Source organism: Acartia tonsa, chromosome 2, assembly GCF_053477335.1.
Source record: "Acartia tonsa isolate MP-2025a chromosome 2, ASM5347733v1, whole genome shotgun sequence".
Lineage (NCBI taxonomy): Eukaryota > Metazoa > Arthropoda > Copepoda > Calanoida > Acartiidae > Acartia > Acartia tonsa.
The window spans coordinates 40,239,916-40,257,891 of NC_137261.1; the positions used below are offsets into that span (position 1 = coordinate 40,239,916).

Consider the following 17,976-nt stretch of genomic DNA (forward strand, 5'->3'; position numbering starts at 1 on the left):
TTTTATATTGAATATAAAAAATTTATGTCATACTGGCCTACCATTGGTCAATAAAAATGATATTCCTGCCATTGGTAATTTAGTCTGTGTATTGGTCTATCACTGTCCATTTATATTGTATGGCGTTATTTTTTATAAGCACTATAAACAGCTTCGTAAAAAAACAAAATAAAAGGTTTTAATTTAAAGAAAGATTATTTCATCTGTCATGTATATATACCTACATTCCTGACTCATATGGACTTATTTTCCCACTAAGTTAGTTAGGATGAGAACATCTCAGAGGGGGGGGGAGGGTTTGGATTATAACACATATTTTGCCAAAATATAGGAAAATTAAAAAGGTATGAGATTAAGAGTGGTATCATATTTTAAGATTTTAGGTAGAAGTCAAATAATAATTTGATCCGCTATCTTTCTGGCTTTTTTTCAAATTGCCTTGTTGGGCAAAGAACCCCCCCCCCCCCCCCCCCCATTCTTTAATATTTTTGATTTGATATTGAAATAAAAGTGGGTTCCGTGTTCGACGGGCACTTAAAGAGGGAAAGAACCATAATGTAGGCACTTTTGGTTTGTGTGTAAAGTACATTCATAACTACCGGACAACATAGTTTTGAAAAGAAGACATGCTTTTAAAATAAATTTTTCTTTTTCGAATTCTTTTGAAACGTGTGTTTAAAATCTTGGATTGATAACCTAATAAATTTCTAAATACTTTTGAATAAAGGCAGGGAAAGGGACATTTAAACTGAAGAAAAAACTTATTTCTTATCTTAAGATAAAATTTTAAAATAATTAAATCACTAAAATATGTATAAAAAATATATTTTAGACTGGTGGAAAAATTCCAAGCATGATATTTTTCTTATGATAAAATATCCCCCCCGTGATAAAGCCCTTAAGAAATGTTGATACAGATTAACATAGCACACATGTTACCAGAGACCTCTCATAGTTAGGATAGGCCTTTTACAGCTTTATTGCCAGTCAAAAGTTTCTCAATAAAAGTAAAATGGTAACCTATGATTTGATTATAAACAAATTTATATTTCTAAGAAAGTGCTTAAAACGACTAATCAAGATTAATGTTGTTTTTTTTTCAAAATGTTCCAATTTATATCTTCTAAATACTTCCTTTGAAACACTTTGAAGGGTAAGATTTCCATTCATTGAAATAGTTATTTAAAATCCCAAAAATTCTTATTTTTATACAGTTTATACTATTTTTTAAAATTCAATTCGAAGCTTTCAATACTTTATAGAAAAAAAGCTAGGAGGTTCTTTTAGCTATTTATTTTTATATAACTTTATGGCCAAAATAAGTAAAAATTTGCGTTTAGTATAAAGGTGCAAAAATCGCAATTAAAGAGTTTTATCCAAGCAGAATAAGGGGAATTGGGTCAGATATTTTTCTCTCATTTAACTATCCCCGACACTATGAATATATTCAACATTTGAATATCCTACATGGAACAAATTGATTAGAAAATGTTTAAAATTGGACTTTAGTTAAATATGCAACTATCATTTCCTTTCCTTTACAGACAGGGCAAAATAGTAAGGTTGCTCTGCAAGTAATATGTGTTTTTTTTTTCCTTTTATATGTCTGCTCATATCTTTTTTGTTCTTTTACTTAATTTTTCTATATAATATTAAGTGTTCAAAAAAGTTATTTTAAACTTAATCAATATTTGATTAATTGATGGTCAGCCTATAAACATACTTATGAGGGAAACTTCTCCATAAATATTTTCACTCCTTGCTATTTAAGAATTGAAAAAGATAAAACATAAATTGCTAAATTAATTTACCTTTATGTCATCGTTAATACTCCATTGATATTAAAGATGCTGTTAGAAAATAATGAAAGATTGTAATTGCTAGACAACTTATCCATCTAATTGTCCTTGTTAATTTTACTATGTGTAACACAGTGGTATGTTTCTGTGTAGCGATATGTATGTAAGTCTGTGTAAGAGTGTGCGTATGTGTGTGAGTGTTTGTGTATGTTTGAACGTGTGTTTAATAGTACAATTTCACAAATTAATCCCCAGTTTCACGGTCAAATTTGAGGCATACAAAAAAGTCTTGGTAGGGGGGAAGAAAATCACTTTTACATCATTTTTGTTGGAGTAACTTAAAATACAGCAAAATTCTAAGAATACTGTTTATAGTGCCTATAAAAAAATGACGTCTTGCAATACAAATGACCAATGATAGGTTGATACACAGACTAAATTACCAATGACAGGCCAGTATACATTTTAATTGATGAAGGGTAGACCAGTATGACGTCATTTTTATAGGCACTATAAAAAGCTAAGATGTAAGAGGAACACTTACAGGCATCCTATTTGTTGTACATTAGAACTATTTTAAAATTCCTTCTTTAAATTATACATTTTAACAAATAATAAAGAATTTTGATCCACCAAAAATAAATTAAAATTTTGTTCCTTTGTATAAAAAGTTTTATGCATTTTAGGCATCAAGGTCAATTCTTTAATAAACCAACATTTTCCCATTCATTAAAGTATAACAGTTTCATGCCATTTTAAGGAACAAAGCATTGTTAAAATAAATTTTGACATCATTATTCAAATTTTAACATCAAATTATTTCAAAGGAAAAATGCCAATTGGAAAAAGTTTGTTGCTGAAAAAAATTATAAAATGAAAAGGTCTACAGTTTTCATGGAAGCTTCATTTAGATCCCTGACAATTTCTTACTTTTCAAACCAATATAACATTCACCCCACTAATCTCAAATAAAGGCCTGTAAGGAAATATTTTGAACATTCTAAGATCTACAGGTTAGTATAATCTAAAAATGTATATTTCAATTAAAAACAAATTTTGGTTTTAAAACGTAATAAGTTATTTATTGCCAGGCTCCGAAACTGCAACCATAAATAATTACATTCCAAATTTGGACATTTTTTCTTCCCTGGCGGCAACTATAAAGAATATAAATCAGCATTATAAAAAAAACGGTCAGATCTTTGAACAATAATTCATGAATAGAACTTGAATACTCTATAGGAGACACCGACACACACACACACACACTTTTTTACTCAGACTCACACACACACACTCAGTCTGTGGTCCTGTATAGATCCTATTTCTGTGACAAGGCGATATAGATCTGATTAGGACTATTGTTGTCTCACTTACAGGGATATAGGGATAGTTCCATGGTTATAGATCTGATTAGGACTAATGTTGTCTCACTTACAGGGATATAGGGATAGTTCCATGGATATAGATCTGATTAGGACTATTGTTGTCTCACTTACAGGGATATAGGGATAGTTCCATGGATATAGATCTGATTAGGACTATTGTTGTCTCACTTACAGGGATATGGGGATAGTTCCATGGATATAGATCTGATTAGGACTAGTGTTGTCTCACTTACAGGGATATAGGGATAGTTCCATGGATATAGATCTAATTAGGACTAATGTTGTCTCACTTACAGGGATAGTTCCATGGTTATAGATCTAATTAGGACTAATGTTGTCTCACTTACAGGGATATAGGGATAGTTCCATGGATATAGATCTGATTAGGACTAATGTTGTCTCACTTACAGGGATATAAGGATAGTTTCATGGATATAAATCTGATTAGAACTAATGTTGTCTCACTTACAGGGATATATGGATAGTTCCATGGTTATAGATCTAATTAGGACTAATGTTGTCTCACTTACAGGGATATAGGGATAGTTCCATGGATATAGATCTGATTAGGACTATTGTTGTCTCACTTACAGGGATATAGGGATAGTTCCATGGTTATAGATCTGATTAGGACTATTGTTGTCTCACTTACAGGGATATATGGATAGTTCCATGGATATAGACCTGATTAGGACTATTGTTGTCTCACTTACAGGGATATAGGGAAAGTTCCGTGGATTTAGATCTAGTTTTTGAAATATAAGTACCATTTTCGTGCTATTTATAGTTTGGGAGCTATGTTGAAAAATGTGAGAAAAAGGTTGAAAAGTTTTAAGTTGGAACAATTTACCACGTACTATACGGAGCGCAGAAATAGTTCTTATATATCCAAAAACTAAAGCTTATGACGATTCTAACGGTATGCATAACATTTTTCCACTATTAACACAAGCCGCGCAATTTTAATCTTTTGTTTCTATGCATAATTAATTCTGAAAAACATTTTTCTTGAAAGTCCCTGTATATGGAGTAGATTCTTGAAAATTATATCTTATTTTAGAAAACAGTACTTCAAACTATCCCTTTATCCCTGTGTCTTTCTTTTATAGTTTTCTTCTTATTCTAACACTCCCTTACTACAATATTATTCTCTCAAAGATAAAGTAATAGACAATTGAAAATTAGAAATAAGGTTTTTACAGAAAATGTATTAGTGGCAGCCACGCCCCTAGAGGCCCATGGGAGCATTTAAAAGAATGGGTGGCAGTATAAGTTGATTTTATATTTTAGTTTTAAAAGAAAAAGTAAAAAGCTTCACTGTAATGGAGAACCATACTGGGATCTTAATATAAACATAGACAGACAGACACCTGTTACTTTTATATACGGATTCATTTGATTCTTTAAAGATTTGATTATAAAGTAAAGAGCTTTTTTTGTCTCACAAAATGATCAAAAAAATCTTTTTTTTCTACTAACAATCCTTGTTTCTCTGTTGCAGACACATTCAGATTTATATCTACTCAGATTATTTCAGGGTATACACTGAAAGGACAGTAAAAAAAAGTTACTCAAAAATATTAAGATTTATAAATTCCTCATAAAATTCCTCTTTAAAGCAAAGCTTTTCTATAATTAGGGTCAGTTCGTCCGTACTTCTGGAACAGATAACTTTTTTCGTTAATAGGCATGTTAGAATTGTCCTATCGATTTCAAACTTTGTATGGTGATTCTTGTAGTAGTTAGGTACTATTTTCACTTAAGAAATTGTTTGACAAATCATGGTTCCTTGTCCCTGCCTAAATGTAATGCAATTAACTTGTTATAAACCTCCTTTAAAAACTCCAATTTTTGTCCACTGTGTCTTTATAAAATTGTCACTATGGGAGTATCCCTGAAATTGAAGAATATAACCATATATAGTGTTGGCTACCTATATATGTATGTTTATTTGAACTTATATGTTCATTCTTATATAAACTTATAAGGACTTTTAAAGGTGAATAAGAAAAGGAATTTACTTTCTTGCCTACATTTCTACCAGTGCAGGGGTAGCTTTCTAACAATCAATTCTACAAATAATCACGAAACCTTTTAAAGTATCCATGGGTATATTTTGTTTTTTCATATAATTGAAGAGGGGTGGGTAAGAAGGGGAGGAAAAGGGGAAGGGGGTTGTGGGGAAATTTTCTTTTGAATTTTTGTCAGAATCACATTCCCTTTTCCCTGCATTTCTATAATTATCATAAATAAATCATAGTTCCTATTATAATTGAAAACAAAACATTCTGTCTAAATAAAAATTGTTAAACGTTTTTAGAGTTTTAGATGAGCTTAAATTCTAAACATATTGAAGCAAGAAAAAAAAATGTTCTTCAAAAAAGTAATGGGTAGTAAAGTTAATAATGGTAAACCCCTAAAAATATGCCAAATGTTGATACCAGGATGATGCGCCACTTTCATACAAATATAAAATTCTTTGCCCAAATTTGGTACCATACACATCTTTATTTCCTCACTTTTACTTTTATTCAAATTTATTCAACTAGTTGCTTTAGACTTAGCCTCTAGAGGCCTTGCCCTCAAGAGGGGGATGAAAAGGTACCCTCCCCCCATGCAAATAAACTTTTTGTTAAAAAAAAGAGGACAAAATGTTTTGGGAGGGATTTAATTTTTTCTAGGGTTATCCTCCATGTTGAGTTCAGTTCCTGCCCTCCAGGCCCCCACTCCTCCCTGGAAAAGCCTTAAACCTATCATATACCACGAAACCTTAACTTTTTTAAGCTTGACCAACAGACAGAAGGACAAAACAATGTATAGGCTAGATGGGCATAATTCTTTTTAAAAGTTACCGATATTTTAAGAAAATCACATTTTATCCAAAGCGTTACGAACTGACGGGCAGATAAAATTATAGAGTAGCTTTGCAACTAAAAAAGCTTATCTATGCTAATCTTTTCTTCCTATTGATGTATCTATCTCTGACCCCCTGACAATACATAACCTTTGTGGTTCAATTTCACGCCACTTACACTATTTAACATATGAAAAAGACTGCATGCATATATGTTGCATACATGTATGTATAAATATGCATGAAAAAAAAGGCGCTAATTCTCACATGTTTGTCAGGGATCTAAAGGGATAAGATAATGAACGATAAATTTATGTACATCCTCAAAGTTTATAAACAAAAATACCCCTTTTCTAGATTACAGTTATTGGTTGAATTGTTAGGACACTCAACTAAATAAATAAACCAATCAAAATTTAATAAAAAGTCCCTCAAGTTGTTTAGTCAACGAATGATAAAACGTCATTTTGAAACAGCCGTTTTCCCATCTACATAATGTTAGGTCAAGTTAGGAATCAAAGATTAATAGGAATTATGCATTTATAGGTAACAATTTTGCCTCCAGCTCTAATGACACTTAAAAACAATTGATTTCTTCACTAATACAGCTACAACATTAATACAAGTAAAAATATTACTTATCATAGAACGGTGAACAGTAAATTTGTCCCCAAACCCTATTCCGACCCCAATTCTTAAATATTGTCTTTTTTCAATAATTTAAAATTATTATTTGTAACAATCATAAAACTTTTCCTAAATTATTTGTGTCTATAAATTCGAAAAATCAGATCTAATTAAACATTTTTTTTTTTTTAATGCATCTTTAAATACTTTTTAATGTTGCAAAATTGTTTTAAGAATTTAACTATGCCCTGCCCCCCTGCATAACTGGTGTCGAATCATATAATTTATATGTGTGTGAACCGATTAAGTTTTTTTTTTACTAAAGTGCATATCTGTATTATAACATAATGTAATGTGTATATTACAACGGGTTTAAAAGGGTGAATTTTTTTCATACAAAAAATGTATGTTGTTTTTTTATGAATAACTTAACACTTTGGATTATATTTCATAAAAGAAGTTTTGTGAATTTAAAACCATAAATTTTTAGACTTTTTAACACCAATGAAAATGTGCAAGACTAAAATAAAATTACATGTTAAAATAGCAAATTTTACTGATACCTGAATAGACATTATTACCAGCATCACTATTAAAACCCATTTAAAAAATGTAATGATAAAATACAGGTATCTAAAGGGATAAGACAATGGCCGATAAATTGATGTAGATCCCAAATGATAATACACAAAATTTCACCTTACTAGATTAAAATTAGTGGTTGAAACGTTTAAACACTCAACAAAATAAAATAACTAATGAAAAAGGTACCTAAGTTGTTAAGCCAACGATTGTGAATGCGTAATTATGAAACTTTGGGGACTAGTGCAATATACAGCCCATTGTCCCCTCTCTCTCCAAAAAAAATAATAATATGTGATGATGATTGGATGTACTTTTAATGTTTTTTCCTATGAAGTAAGCATATTGAAAAGTACACCAATGTTTATCCAAAATAAGACTATAAACATGGAAAAATTATTATTTTTGTTATGATTTACCATAATATTGCAAAATTATTTCTTTACTTATTTCTGTATTATTTGCTAAGAAACACTTAACACAAAATAAACAGGTATTCAATCAAAACCGCAAGGTTTTACATACAAAGCTCATAATAGTAGCGAAGATACTCAAAACCCATTCAAAAATTTTAAAATTCTTTCATTATATGAAAATGTTATCCCATCTCAAAATGGTCAGAAATTTTCTTATAAATTTACACGTTACATTGTTTTTAAAGTTTCATAATTCATAGGTCTTTTAGATTTTAAAAATATTTTTTTTGCTAGTTTGATTGAAGAAAGACTAACATAGTCTTACAAATAAAAGACAAACACATACCCTATACTTATTGTAAGTGACGTATTTTTTTTCATTGTAAAAAACTGATGTGTTTACAAAGGCTGTAACAAAAGAATTATTGTTGAATATAAATATATAAAAGTGTGTCAATGTTAGTCTTTGTACTTCTTTTTTTGTGTGTGTATTTTTTATCAAATTTTTGATCTGGTTTCATTTTTTAAGATATTAATATCCAATATTAGATTTTCTTATTAGAACCGAAGTTTTTTCTATAATTAGAGTCGAACCGTCCGTCCGTAACGGATAGTTCTTATCGTTAATTTAGACATGTTAGAATTTCAAACTTTTGCTGAAGTAAAAAATTTTAGGGAATGCATTTTTATATATGGGAGATTTCTCTGTAATAGAAGCTTCACTTAAAAGAAGAACCATATCGGTTCAGGGGTTAGCTAGAGCTTTCGCTTCACACAAACAGACAGACATCCTGTTACTTTTACATAGGGAATCAAGGTAGAAGGTGTGTGTTATTTGTGTGTGTATTCTTTCTAATGAGAGAGTATTGAAATGCAAATGACTGGTGGATGAACAAAGTTGTATTGTGGATAATTCAAACAAAGTTGCTGCACACAGTAACAGGGAAGGAGGCAGGTTTTCAGCCATTTTGATTATTCAACCTGTGAGGGTACATTTATTTTTAGCATACTTTTTTTACCTTGTTATATTTTTAATGAGAAAATTTTTATATTGTATTTTCTGGAGATTTTTTGGAATAAGACAATTTACATAGTTTGTACAACCCAATCAAGCTTTAATAAAAGTCCCCAAAGAAAACTGATGAGAAAATGTGTTAATATACCTTTGGGGACCTACATAATTTAAGGTCCCTTACTAAACATTACCTGATTAAAACTGGTGAATTTTTGTCTCTGATTGCACAGAAGAATTCCACAATACAAATTTTAGGTTAACACAAGTTTCAAACCCTCCCTCGTTCTAATATTTAACATACAATTAGGAACAGGTACAAATGTAATGGGGTTGTCATCAATTTCAAACATGGTTATGGGAATTTCCTAAAATATTCTAAACGTTAGATAAAAACAAAGAAGCCAGTTAAAAATTACAAAAAAAATCCTACGTGAAAATAATGAATCAAACGATCAAATTACTGTTCTTTTTTCCACCAATTTTGTTTCATTGAGAAGTTATGACCAATGACCATTTATTTCAAATAGATTATTACCAAATAATTTCCCCCAGAAATTTGCGTGGCGTTTTGTGTCCAATCTAAAAACAAAGATAAGGAACAGAGATATTTATTCAGCAACTTTAATAGAGTTCAATAATGGTATGTTATATTTTTAGCTCACTTTCCAACACAACACAAACCCAAACAGTTTTAAAGAAAATCCATGAACCATCCATTCCATAATTTAGATTTAGTAAAATTACTAAATAGTTGACCCTATCCACAGGGCTGTTTTTACACTTGTCCCAAAAGTTTTATAATTAACAACTTTGGGGACTTTTGTTGAATTTAGGTTGGTTGATTCATCAAGTTAAGCGTCCAAACGTTTCAATCACTAATTGTAATCTCCAGAAGGTGTAATTTTGTGTATCATCATTGGAGATGTAGATTTATTTATCGGCCATTGTCTTATCCCTTTATATCCCTGCTCTATCTCACACAAACAAGATCTGAAGATATATCCTATTTTATCTTTTCATATCAAATCATTCAAACAAAAAAGCTCAGATTTATATCATAGATAAATTAATTCAATTTTGGAGCATTTAAAAATTCTAGAAATTTTTAGCTTTACAACAAAATTATAATAAACATTAAATTTGCATGAAAATGATAGTGGTACATGTTCATGTAGTTATGGCAGCCTTATATCTCCGTTGACATTAAATCTAACATTGAACACTACTCCAAGATACAACGATAAATATGTTGATTAATTGAAATAATAAATGCATTATTGTGAATAAATTTTAGAGTAAAAAGCTTTAAAAAAGTAAAAACAATTCATTTATACCTATGTCAGAATATTATTTGTCTATGTTTTAGCCCACTTGAGTATTGTAAGCATTTATTTGAGCGAAAATAAGTTGATTAAAAATATTTACAGCTTTTTGATCAGCTACAATTTCATCAATTTAAAACTGTTTTATCTTAATTTTATACATTAGTTTTGAAATTGAATTAAGTTCTCCTTTATAGTAAAGCTAAATGTTATGGTTTTTGTCTATTTAGTCATTATATTTATTTTTTGGAGTAGATTAAGGTTAGGGGCGCAGAAAAAAAACAAAACGAACTATTTGGGGTAAATTCTTTTTTACACACCCTTAAGTACTTAAAGCATTTTATTTTTACCCCTCCCCCCTTTTTCACGTACTTTTTTATGCTTTTTATGAATCTGTAAATATATAAGTTCGTTACAAGTAATGACAGGACAAAATTCAGTGGACGTCGTCGTCCAGCATTTATCCATTTGTCTCCCCAAACACCTTTCGTAGCAGCGAAGCTACTCTATAATGTGAAATGTCCGTCAGTATTTCTGTCTGTAAGCTACGTTTTAAGGGTAGCGTATTTTATCAGCAGCTGTTTAATATAAACAGCAATTTTTGTGAAGACTCATTATATCAATGTGAATCTAGTATATAATTTAATTGGTCTGTCAGTCTAACGGTAATGCGATGACGTTCATTTGATTTATGTTGGAAATGTTTGATTAATACAGCTGCTATTACAGATAGGCGATGACTTATTATAAACTGTAAATATTCCTTTGGCCAATGCCCATCTTCTATACAACTTACTTTGCTGGTCTTACTTTTATATCTAATAACTTTGCTGGTTATGGATGTTAACATTCTTGTTTATCTCACCTTTTTCCTTCTTTTTTTCAGTCCCTCGCATTGTATCCATTGTATAGTGTCCGCATAAGGCTTGGGGAAGGCAGGGCACGTTTATGTATTATTAATCACTGTTTATAATAACCATACAAAATTGATAATTATGCTTTGTTGATAAAAAGTGTTTGCTTGCCTGTGTGTATGGATAATAGTGGTGTAGGTAAACTTTCCCCAGGGGGGATTTTATAATACAAAGTAGAATGATGTCTGTCCGTCTGTCCTTCCGTCCGTCTGAAGCTTAAGATCTCGGTAACTACTAAACCGATCGGATTCTACTCTTCAGGAAATATACCTACTGGTCCTGTGGTGGTTTTAGGCTATTTTCTTGGAAGGAGGTAGACACCTCGAACCCCCCAAAAAACAAAAATCCCCCACCCATTTTTTTGCGGAAGATTTCCTTGGTCCTTTTACGAATTTCGCCTTAATTTTTTTAGAGGTGAAGCCGCTAGTTTTATTAAAAAGTATTATTATAATACACTGATTATAAAAAGAATTAAGTTTACTCTTTTTTAGTTCGATTTTTTACACAATAATACTTGTTTCAATAATAATTGTAAAAATGTTATTTTCCTTAATCAAAACATACAAATTTTTCAATACAAAAAGACATGCATCGCCTTTTTTTAACAAAAAAATTTACTTTTAAAAATTGCCTAATTCATTTATATTTTAGTTTATATAATAAAAAAGGCTGCTTGTAAAATCTGGTTTTTTAAGTATTCCAGTAAATTAGCAGATTTGTATCACTTTATCATATTAATATTGTATAGTTTTAAAGAGCTTTAGAATCAGTTTTAAAACTGAAAGAGTTGGATAGATGCAGAGTGTGTTATTGTGTTTAGTTCTGATAAGAATAGAAACTTATATAATCTCTTTTTAAATCCATACATACAAAATTACTTTTCAAAAGCGAAGCTTTTCTTTATTATAGAAGCGAAATGGTAAGCTCTTTTAAAATTTGTAGGATGATTCATGTAACACTGTATGATTTTTTGAATGATATATGTATCATGTACATATGAATTTTGTATTATTGATTCCTAGGACAACAAGTTATAATATTATAAGCAAAGCATCTCCGCAATCAGGTCCTAAAAATGTATGTATGGCCTTAAACTTATTTTTTCATCACATGTATACAATTTTGTATCAACTAAAAAATTAATATTCTGCTTATTAAGTTATGACACCCTACAAGTGTTTATCGTCGTTTGCCATTCCGTCGTATTTTAGAGCTTCGCCTGTATCTTTTAAGTGGTTACAAATAAACAACAAACTATGTTTCATCCTATATTCAAATTATTCAATTATTATTTCTTAACCAAGAAAATGTAATCTGTATTGTTTATTAAATACATTGTATTTATGCATTAATTGATAGATATTTAAATACCAAACTTGTTATCAGGTTTTAATCAGGCAGTAGCTTACTTAGCTAGTCTTAAGGGATAGGGCAACAATGAATAAATAGTACAAGTAACGAATATAGATTTTTTTAGTAGACTAGAATTTTTATTTTACTCTAGTCTACAGATAGTTTTAAAAGTTATCCTTGGTTTATTCTATTCATTTATTTTTTAGTGTTTCAATTATTAAGCCTACATTTACATTATGTAACACTAAGTTCTAAATCTTATCTTTAACAAATACATTTCATTGAATTTCTGAAACTTATTCCCTTATATCCTAATAGGTGTAGGCAATAGTTTAACCAAACATCTGATAGGTATTTGATGCATTAGGAATTATTAGTTAGTCGTGGTAGGTCTCTAAGTAAAGTATCAGGATGTATTTCTGCCAGTCTATCCACTATATTCAGCTTGACTATGGCTGTTTTGATTTCAAGGAAGCATCGTATTTGTCATATTAAGATTTTAAGCATGAAAATAGTTTTTGATCTTTAAATAAAAATTGAAACAACAATAAAAATTTTGAAAATGCAGGAAGAAATTTCTCTATTGTTTTAGATAACTAAATACCCTTCTAGTAAATTGAATAAAAGTGAAGGAGGATAAATATTAGAACAAAGGGTGAGGAATGTATTCGTGTGTGTGTGGGTGAGGGTGTGTGTAATCCGTCAAGAAGAAATTTCTTAAGGATAATACAAGGTTTGATTGATAGGTAGAGGTACAATAAATAGATAGTAGAGTTTCATACAGATTCTAGTTGTACACACTTTACTAATCCACTTCTCTTTCACAGAAACAATAATGAAAAATAATAAGTATTGCATAGTTTTAAATAGTTTTTAAAAACATCGGCGATGAGTAAAAACACATAGACATTTTAACCCAACTCTATACCATCAATCTAGTAACTCTATATTTGTTAAGAAGATGCTTAATATTGAATATCTAGTGGTCAAAATAAGGAATTAAGTAGTAGGAGGTTTTATTTAAGCTTACTTACATGGTGGTCCTACATAGTATACAAGCAATATCTATTGGTAGATATTTCAATATAGATATTTTATTAAATAAAAATTTTAGCTAAAGTATAATAATTCATAAAAAAATGAATGTTTTTAATCGTAAAAATAAAATTTTTTCAAAAAATTAAATTTTAAAGCCTATAATTTGGAGGCAATAGTTAATTAAGGCTTGTCCTTTGTATGAAAACCCTTGAGGCTGATGGCAAAGCTAAAAGTAGAATATATAAAAGATAAATTCCCACTATAAATGAATAATAAAGGTAATAAGATTTCTATTAAATGAATGTATCATTAGACAAGAAAATTTGTAGCTGGGTAAGTTGATGTGATGATATATAATATGAAACCAAGGGGAAAATATCTTTTACCGTAAGATGACATTCCACATATAAAAACTTATCTCATCTCACTCTCTTTCTTTCCCCTTCTTTTTTTTTACAGGGAAGCTACTCTATAATTCCACAGAATAAACTTTTTAATAAATCGGGATTTCTTCGAATGATATTAAAGATAGGAGTCTGAAATTTCTTCTAAAGATTTTCATAGCCACCAAGAGTCTACCTTATAACTTGACTTGTCCGTTTGTCCGTCCATTACGTTGTAATAGAGATGAAATATGGCTGGCAAAGATAGAAACTAAAATTCCTGTAAACGAGCATTTACGCTTAAGGGGATTATGAGCTCCGCTATCAATGTATGTTTTATCCTTGTTTTTTTTCTGCTTTTCCTGTAACGGAAATGAATCAGCGTTATATTGAACAATATTGAAAACTTACCATCTTTAACCATACAACTTAGAAAAGAAAAAAACAAGAATGACTGTTTACAAAACCAGCGAATCTAAGAATTTGTTTCACATTTTTTCCTCTTAGCTGCCATTTATTTTTCTTATGTTAGGTTCTGTTAAGCAAGATTTAGGCCAAAGGTTTAATTTCCCGAGTACGGCTCAATGGCAAAAAAGCAATTCTGCCAAAAAAATATTTAGATTTATTTATGAAAAAAAGATATGGTTTAATGCAAATTGATTAAATGAATGTTTAGAAGGTTTTATTTAAACATTAATCAGCCAGATATTTTCATATTTGTCATACAACACTAGATTCATTACTCATAATATATATACAAATTTGTAGTAGCGTAGCTACTCTATAACTAGGGCACCATTTAAACTTCAATTTACACAATACCTAAAGTTTTTTTTATGTAATATTGCTGATTTTTTTTTGCTATCCTGCTTTAAAAAATAAGTGTCCAACCTTAATTTAAATCACGTTATGTTTATATTTGGAATCCATGGTTTATGAAAATTAAATATATTGCAATGAATTAATCACTTTTCATCAAAACAAAGTTTTGAAAAGGTTTAGCTTTTAATTAATCAACTTAAAATTAGTAGTCTTTAATGGGTATTTGATATTTATTAGAAACATACTTTTTTAATATCTTTTTTGTTATAAAATATTTATTTTAAGGCTAAGACTGTTTTAATTTTATGTTGTTATTTAACACAAAGTATTGATATAAAATTTGACATGGTTGGTTTGATGACACCTGGACTTTTCAGCGTGTTAACAATATTTTTAGAGGGAAAGGAGGGATATTAAAATTTTGTTGAATGGTGGCAAAAATTAATTCAAATAATTAGAGAGGGGGGAGTGTAAAATCTGTGTTATGTGATAGTTTAAAATATTCCAATAATGACATTTAACAATATCGTGAATTTGAATCAGTAGCCCCCATCAGGGATTTAAAGGGATAAGATAATGACCAATCAATTTATGGATATCCCCAATGATAATAAACAAAATTACACCTTATGAAGATTAAAATTAGTGGTTGAAACGTTTAGACACTGAACTTAATAAACCATCCAATCATTAATTAAATGAAAGTCCCCAAAGTTGATGAGCCAACGAATAGAAAAACGTTATTAAAAAACTTTAGTGGATAAATTGCCCAAAGTCCCCTTCCTCCTTGAGCCCCCATGAATATATCATGATTAAATATTCAAGATTAATTTGATAGAATAAAGATTTTATTGATCAGCTTTTTTCTCATTGAGTGTGTTTTATCAATAGCTTTAGTAAAAAAAAGCTCTATTTATCACTAAACATCATAAAACATAAAATTTAAAATAAGATATTTTTAGCTATTAAGAGCATAGTCAAAGAAAAAAATTCTAAATTCACGATAAAGATATTAATGATGTGTTTTTATTCAGGACAAATGGGAGGGTACTACAACCCCTACACATCTGGCTTCAGTGCGGCTCACATGGCAGCAGCTGCGGCAGCCGCAGCCGCTCAGCAATCTGGACAGGTAATTTTATTTCCTTTGGAAACCGATTAATATCCGCTGGATTAGAACCGGTTCTAAGCCATACTGAAAGATCATGTGTCGTATCGAATTATAGACAGTTTTTTTTATGAATATAAAAATGTAAAATCATAATATTAAAACCAGTTTTGATAGCCTATGCCTTCGACATCTCGCGGCCAAAAAATAATGGTTTTAAGCTTTTAATTGTACATTTTTATATCCGCGGAAAGCTGTTTATAATACGATGCGATAAATAACTATTCTTAGTAGTTTAAATCATTTGTAAAGAAAAGTTGCCTCTATATTATCATTTCATTATATTTTTAAAACTTTATTTCCAAAACAATTTAACATTACAAAATAATATTCAGGCAAAACTTAAATGCAAAGCAACGCTTTCCTGTATTTCTATGAATTCATTCTCCGCCTGTCCGCCCAGTGCAGGCCACCCTATAACCATGATTTACACGAGTTTTGTAGTCATATTAAATGTTATAATTGGTACGCCATTTGGGCAGACCCCCACAATACTTTGCCAGGGATGGATAGCAGGCTAGCTAATATGATATTTTAGCATTTTAGTTTTATTAAATATTGATTTAATAACACTATAGGACAAATAAGAGAGCTCTCAAAGAAGTTGAAAAAAGACACACAATCAAAAGGACAACCTACTTAATACAATACTTTAATAACAAAATTTAGTTGATATGGAAAAACTCCATATTTTTAACTTCCTTAAACCTGGCCAGTATAATGGATATATTGTAACTTGGATCTTACACCAGATTTTCATGTTCGTATAATAAAGTGAACTCTTTAGCGGGCTAAAATAACAATCTTCTCATCCACGTTCTTTACCCCATCCCCTCTCTTCTTATTGGATAAACTGCCCGACCAATAAAAGCGAGGGGAAATTGTAACCTAAATTGCCGAATATCTTTTCTCTTGTCTTAATATCCACTTATTTCTACATCCATTGCCAGTATATTCCGGGCTGGTATTATACACTTGTCTCGTAAATTACCATAAAAAATTCTTAGCGAATTTTTAAGACATTTTTCGCATTTTATACACTTTTCATGGTGTTTAGTTGCAAAGCAAGGTACATACATACAATACAACATGCCATTATTTCTCAAAAAAATTTAAACATAAAACATTTTTTTAAACTATATATTTTTTTTACTTTTAATAAAAATTTAACTAATTTTTTGCTTTATGACTCTAATGGGGAAATGCTAAAAAATTCAAATGTGGAGGTGAGTAGACAATTGATAATAAATTGCCTCTCATACACTTAATGATTGCCCCACCCACACATAATAGCCCCCTCCCCAAATCCCAACCTATTCTTTACAAATATTATATTTTAACAGAAATGACCAAGGTATTGCCACGAATATTAATTTTAACGCCCATTATTTTTCAAATTGTTATGCAACACCAGCAAAATTTTTAACCTGAACTTTATATTTATAAAGGAAGTAGTTATATTATATTTTTATAACTTTTAAATTTATTTCTAAGTTTAGTTTAGACATAAAAAATGCAATCTTAGAATTCAAAAATACTATTTTATTCTTAAATAAAAAAAAACTTAAAAATCAGTGTCTAAAGAGTGAAAGATTTGACAAATGATAAAATTGTTGTCCTACCAGGAAGCATAATGAAAACCTGCAATTAGAACAAATTCTATTCATTACAACATTTGCTTTGAGTTTCCATATAATGAGGGGGCCCTGTTTGATACCATTATTACGTGGCGTATGTTTGCTTTTCTCAATATTATACTGTTGTGTCCTTTTATTAGTATAAACCAAAAAATACATAATTTCTACATGTCTTAAATTGGCTTTTCAGCTTATGCAACGCAGGAATAAGGTATAACCAACAAGCAAAATAAATCTAAAATAATATTTGGGGGGCAAATGGAGAGGTCGTCAATTTTACGATGCGTTGCCCCCCAACGACAGCTGAAAAACACGTATAGGTTTCGTGATTTTCTTCCGAATTAATTTCGTTATTGGTATGAGCTGTATGCAACGGCCATCCCTGAGGTTATGAATCTGTCAAACAATTCATAAGATTCTCTAAATTTTTCTAAATAATATAATTTTTGTATTTTCATGTTGAATTTCCATCTGGCTAAAAATGAATAAAAATAAAAAGAGTAAGAAAATTACTGTAAAAGTTTTTTTTGACGGTTTTTTAAATGAAAAAAAACTATTTTGCGCTTAACTTATCCGGCTTTCTTTACTTTTACAAATTATAAATATTTTTTTCATATGGGGGGAGAGGGCAATGTTTAATATCACAATGATTAATTAT

General features: G+C 29.9%; 1 protein-coding gene across 1 annotated transcript in view; it reads left to right on the forward strand.

The window, feature by feature from the left end:
* The window catches only part of LOC145311838 (uncharacterized), a 41,390-nt gene that overhangs the window by 20,653 nt on the left and 2,761 nt on the right, over nucleotides 1–17,976 (forward strand). Inside the window, exon 6 of the mRNA XM_080150837.1 lies at nucleotides 15,548–15,645. Coding sequence (XP_080006963.1) covers nucleotides 15,548–15,645 — 98 coding nt within the window. The remainder of the gene's footprint in view (nucleotides 1–15,547; nucleotides 15,646–17,976) is intronic.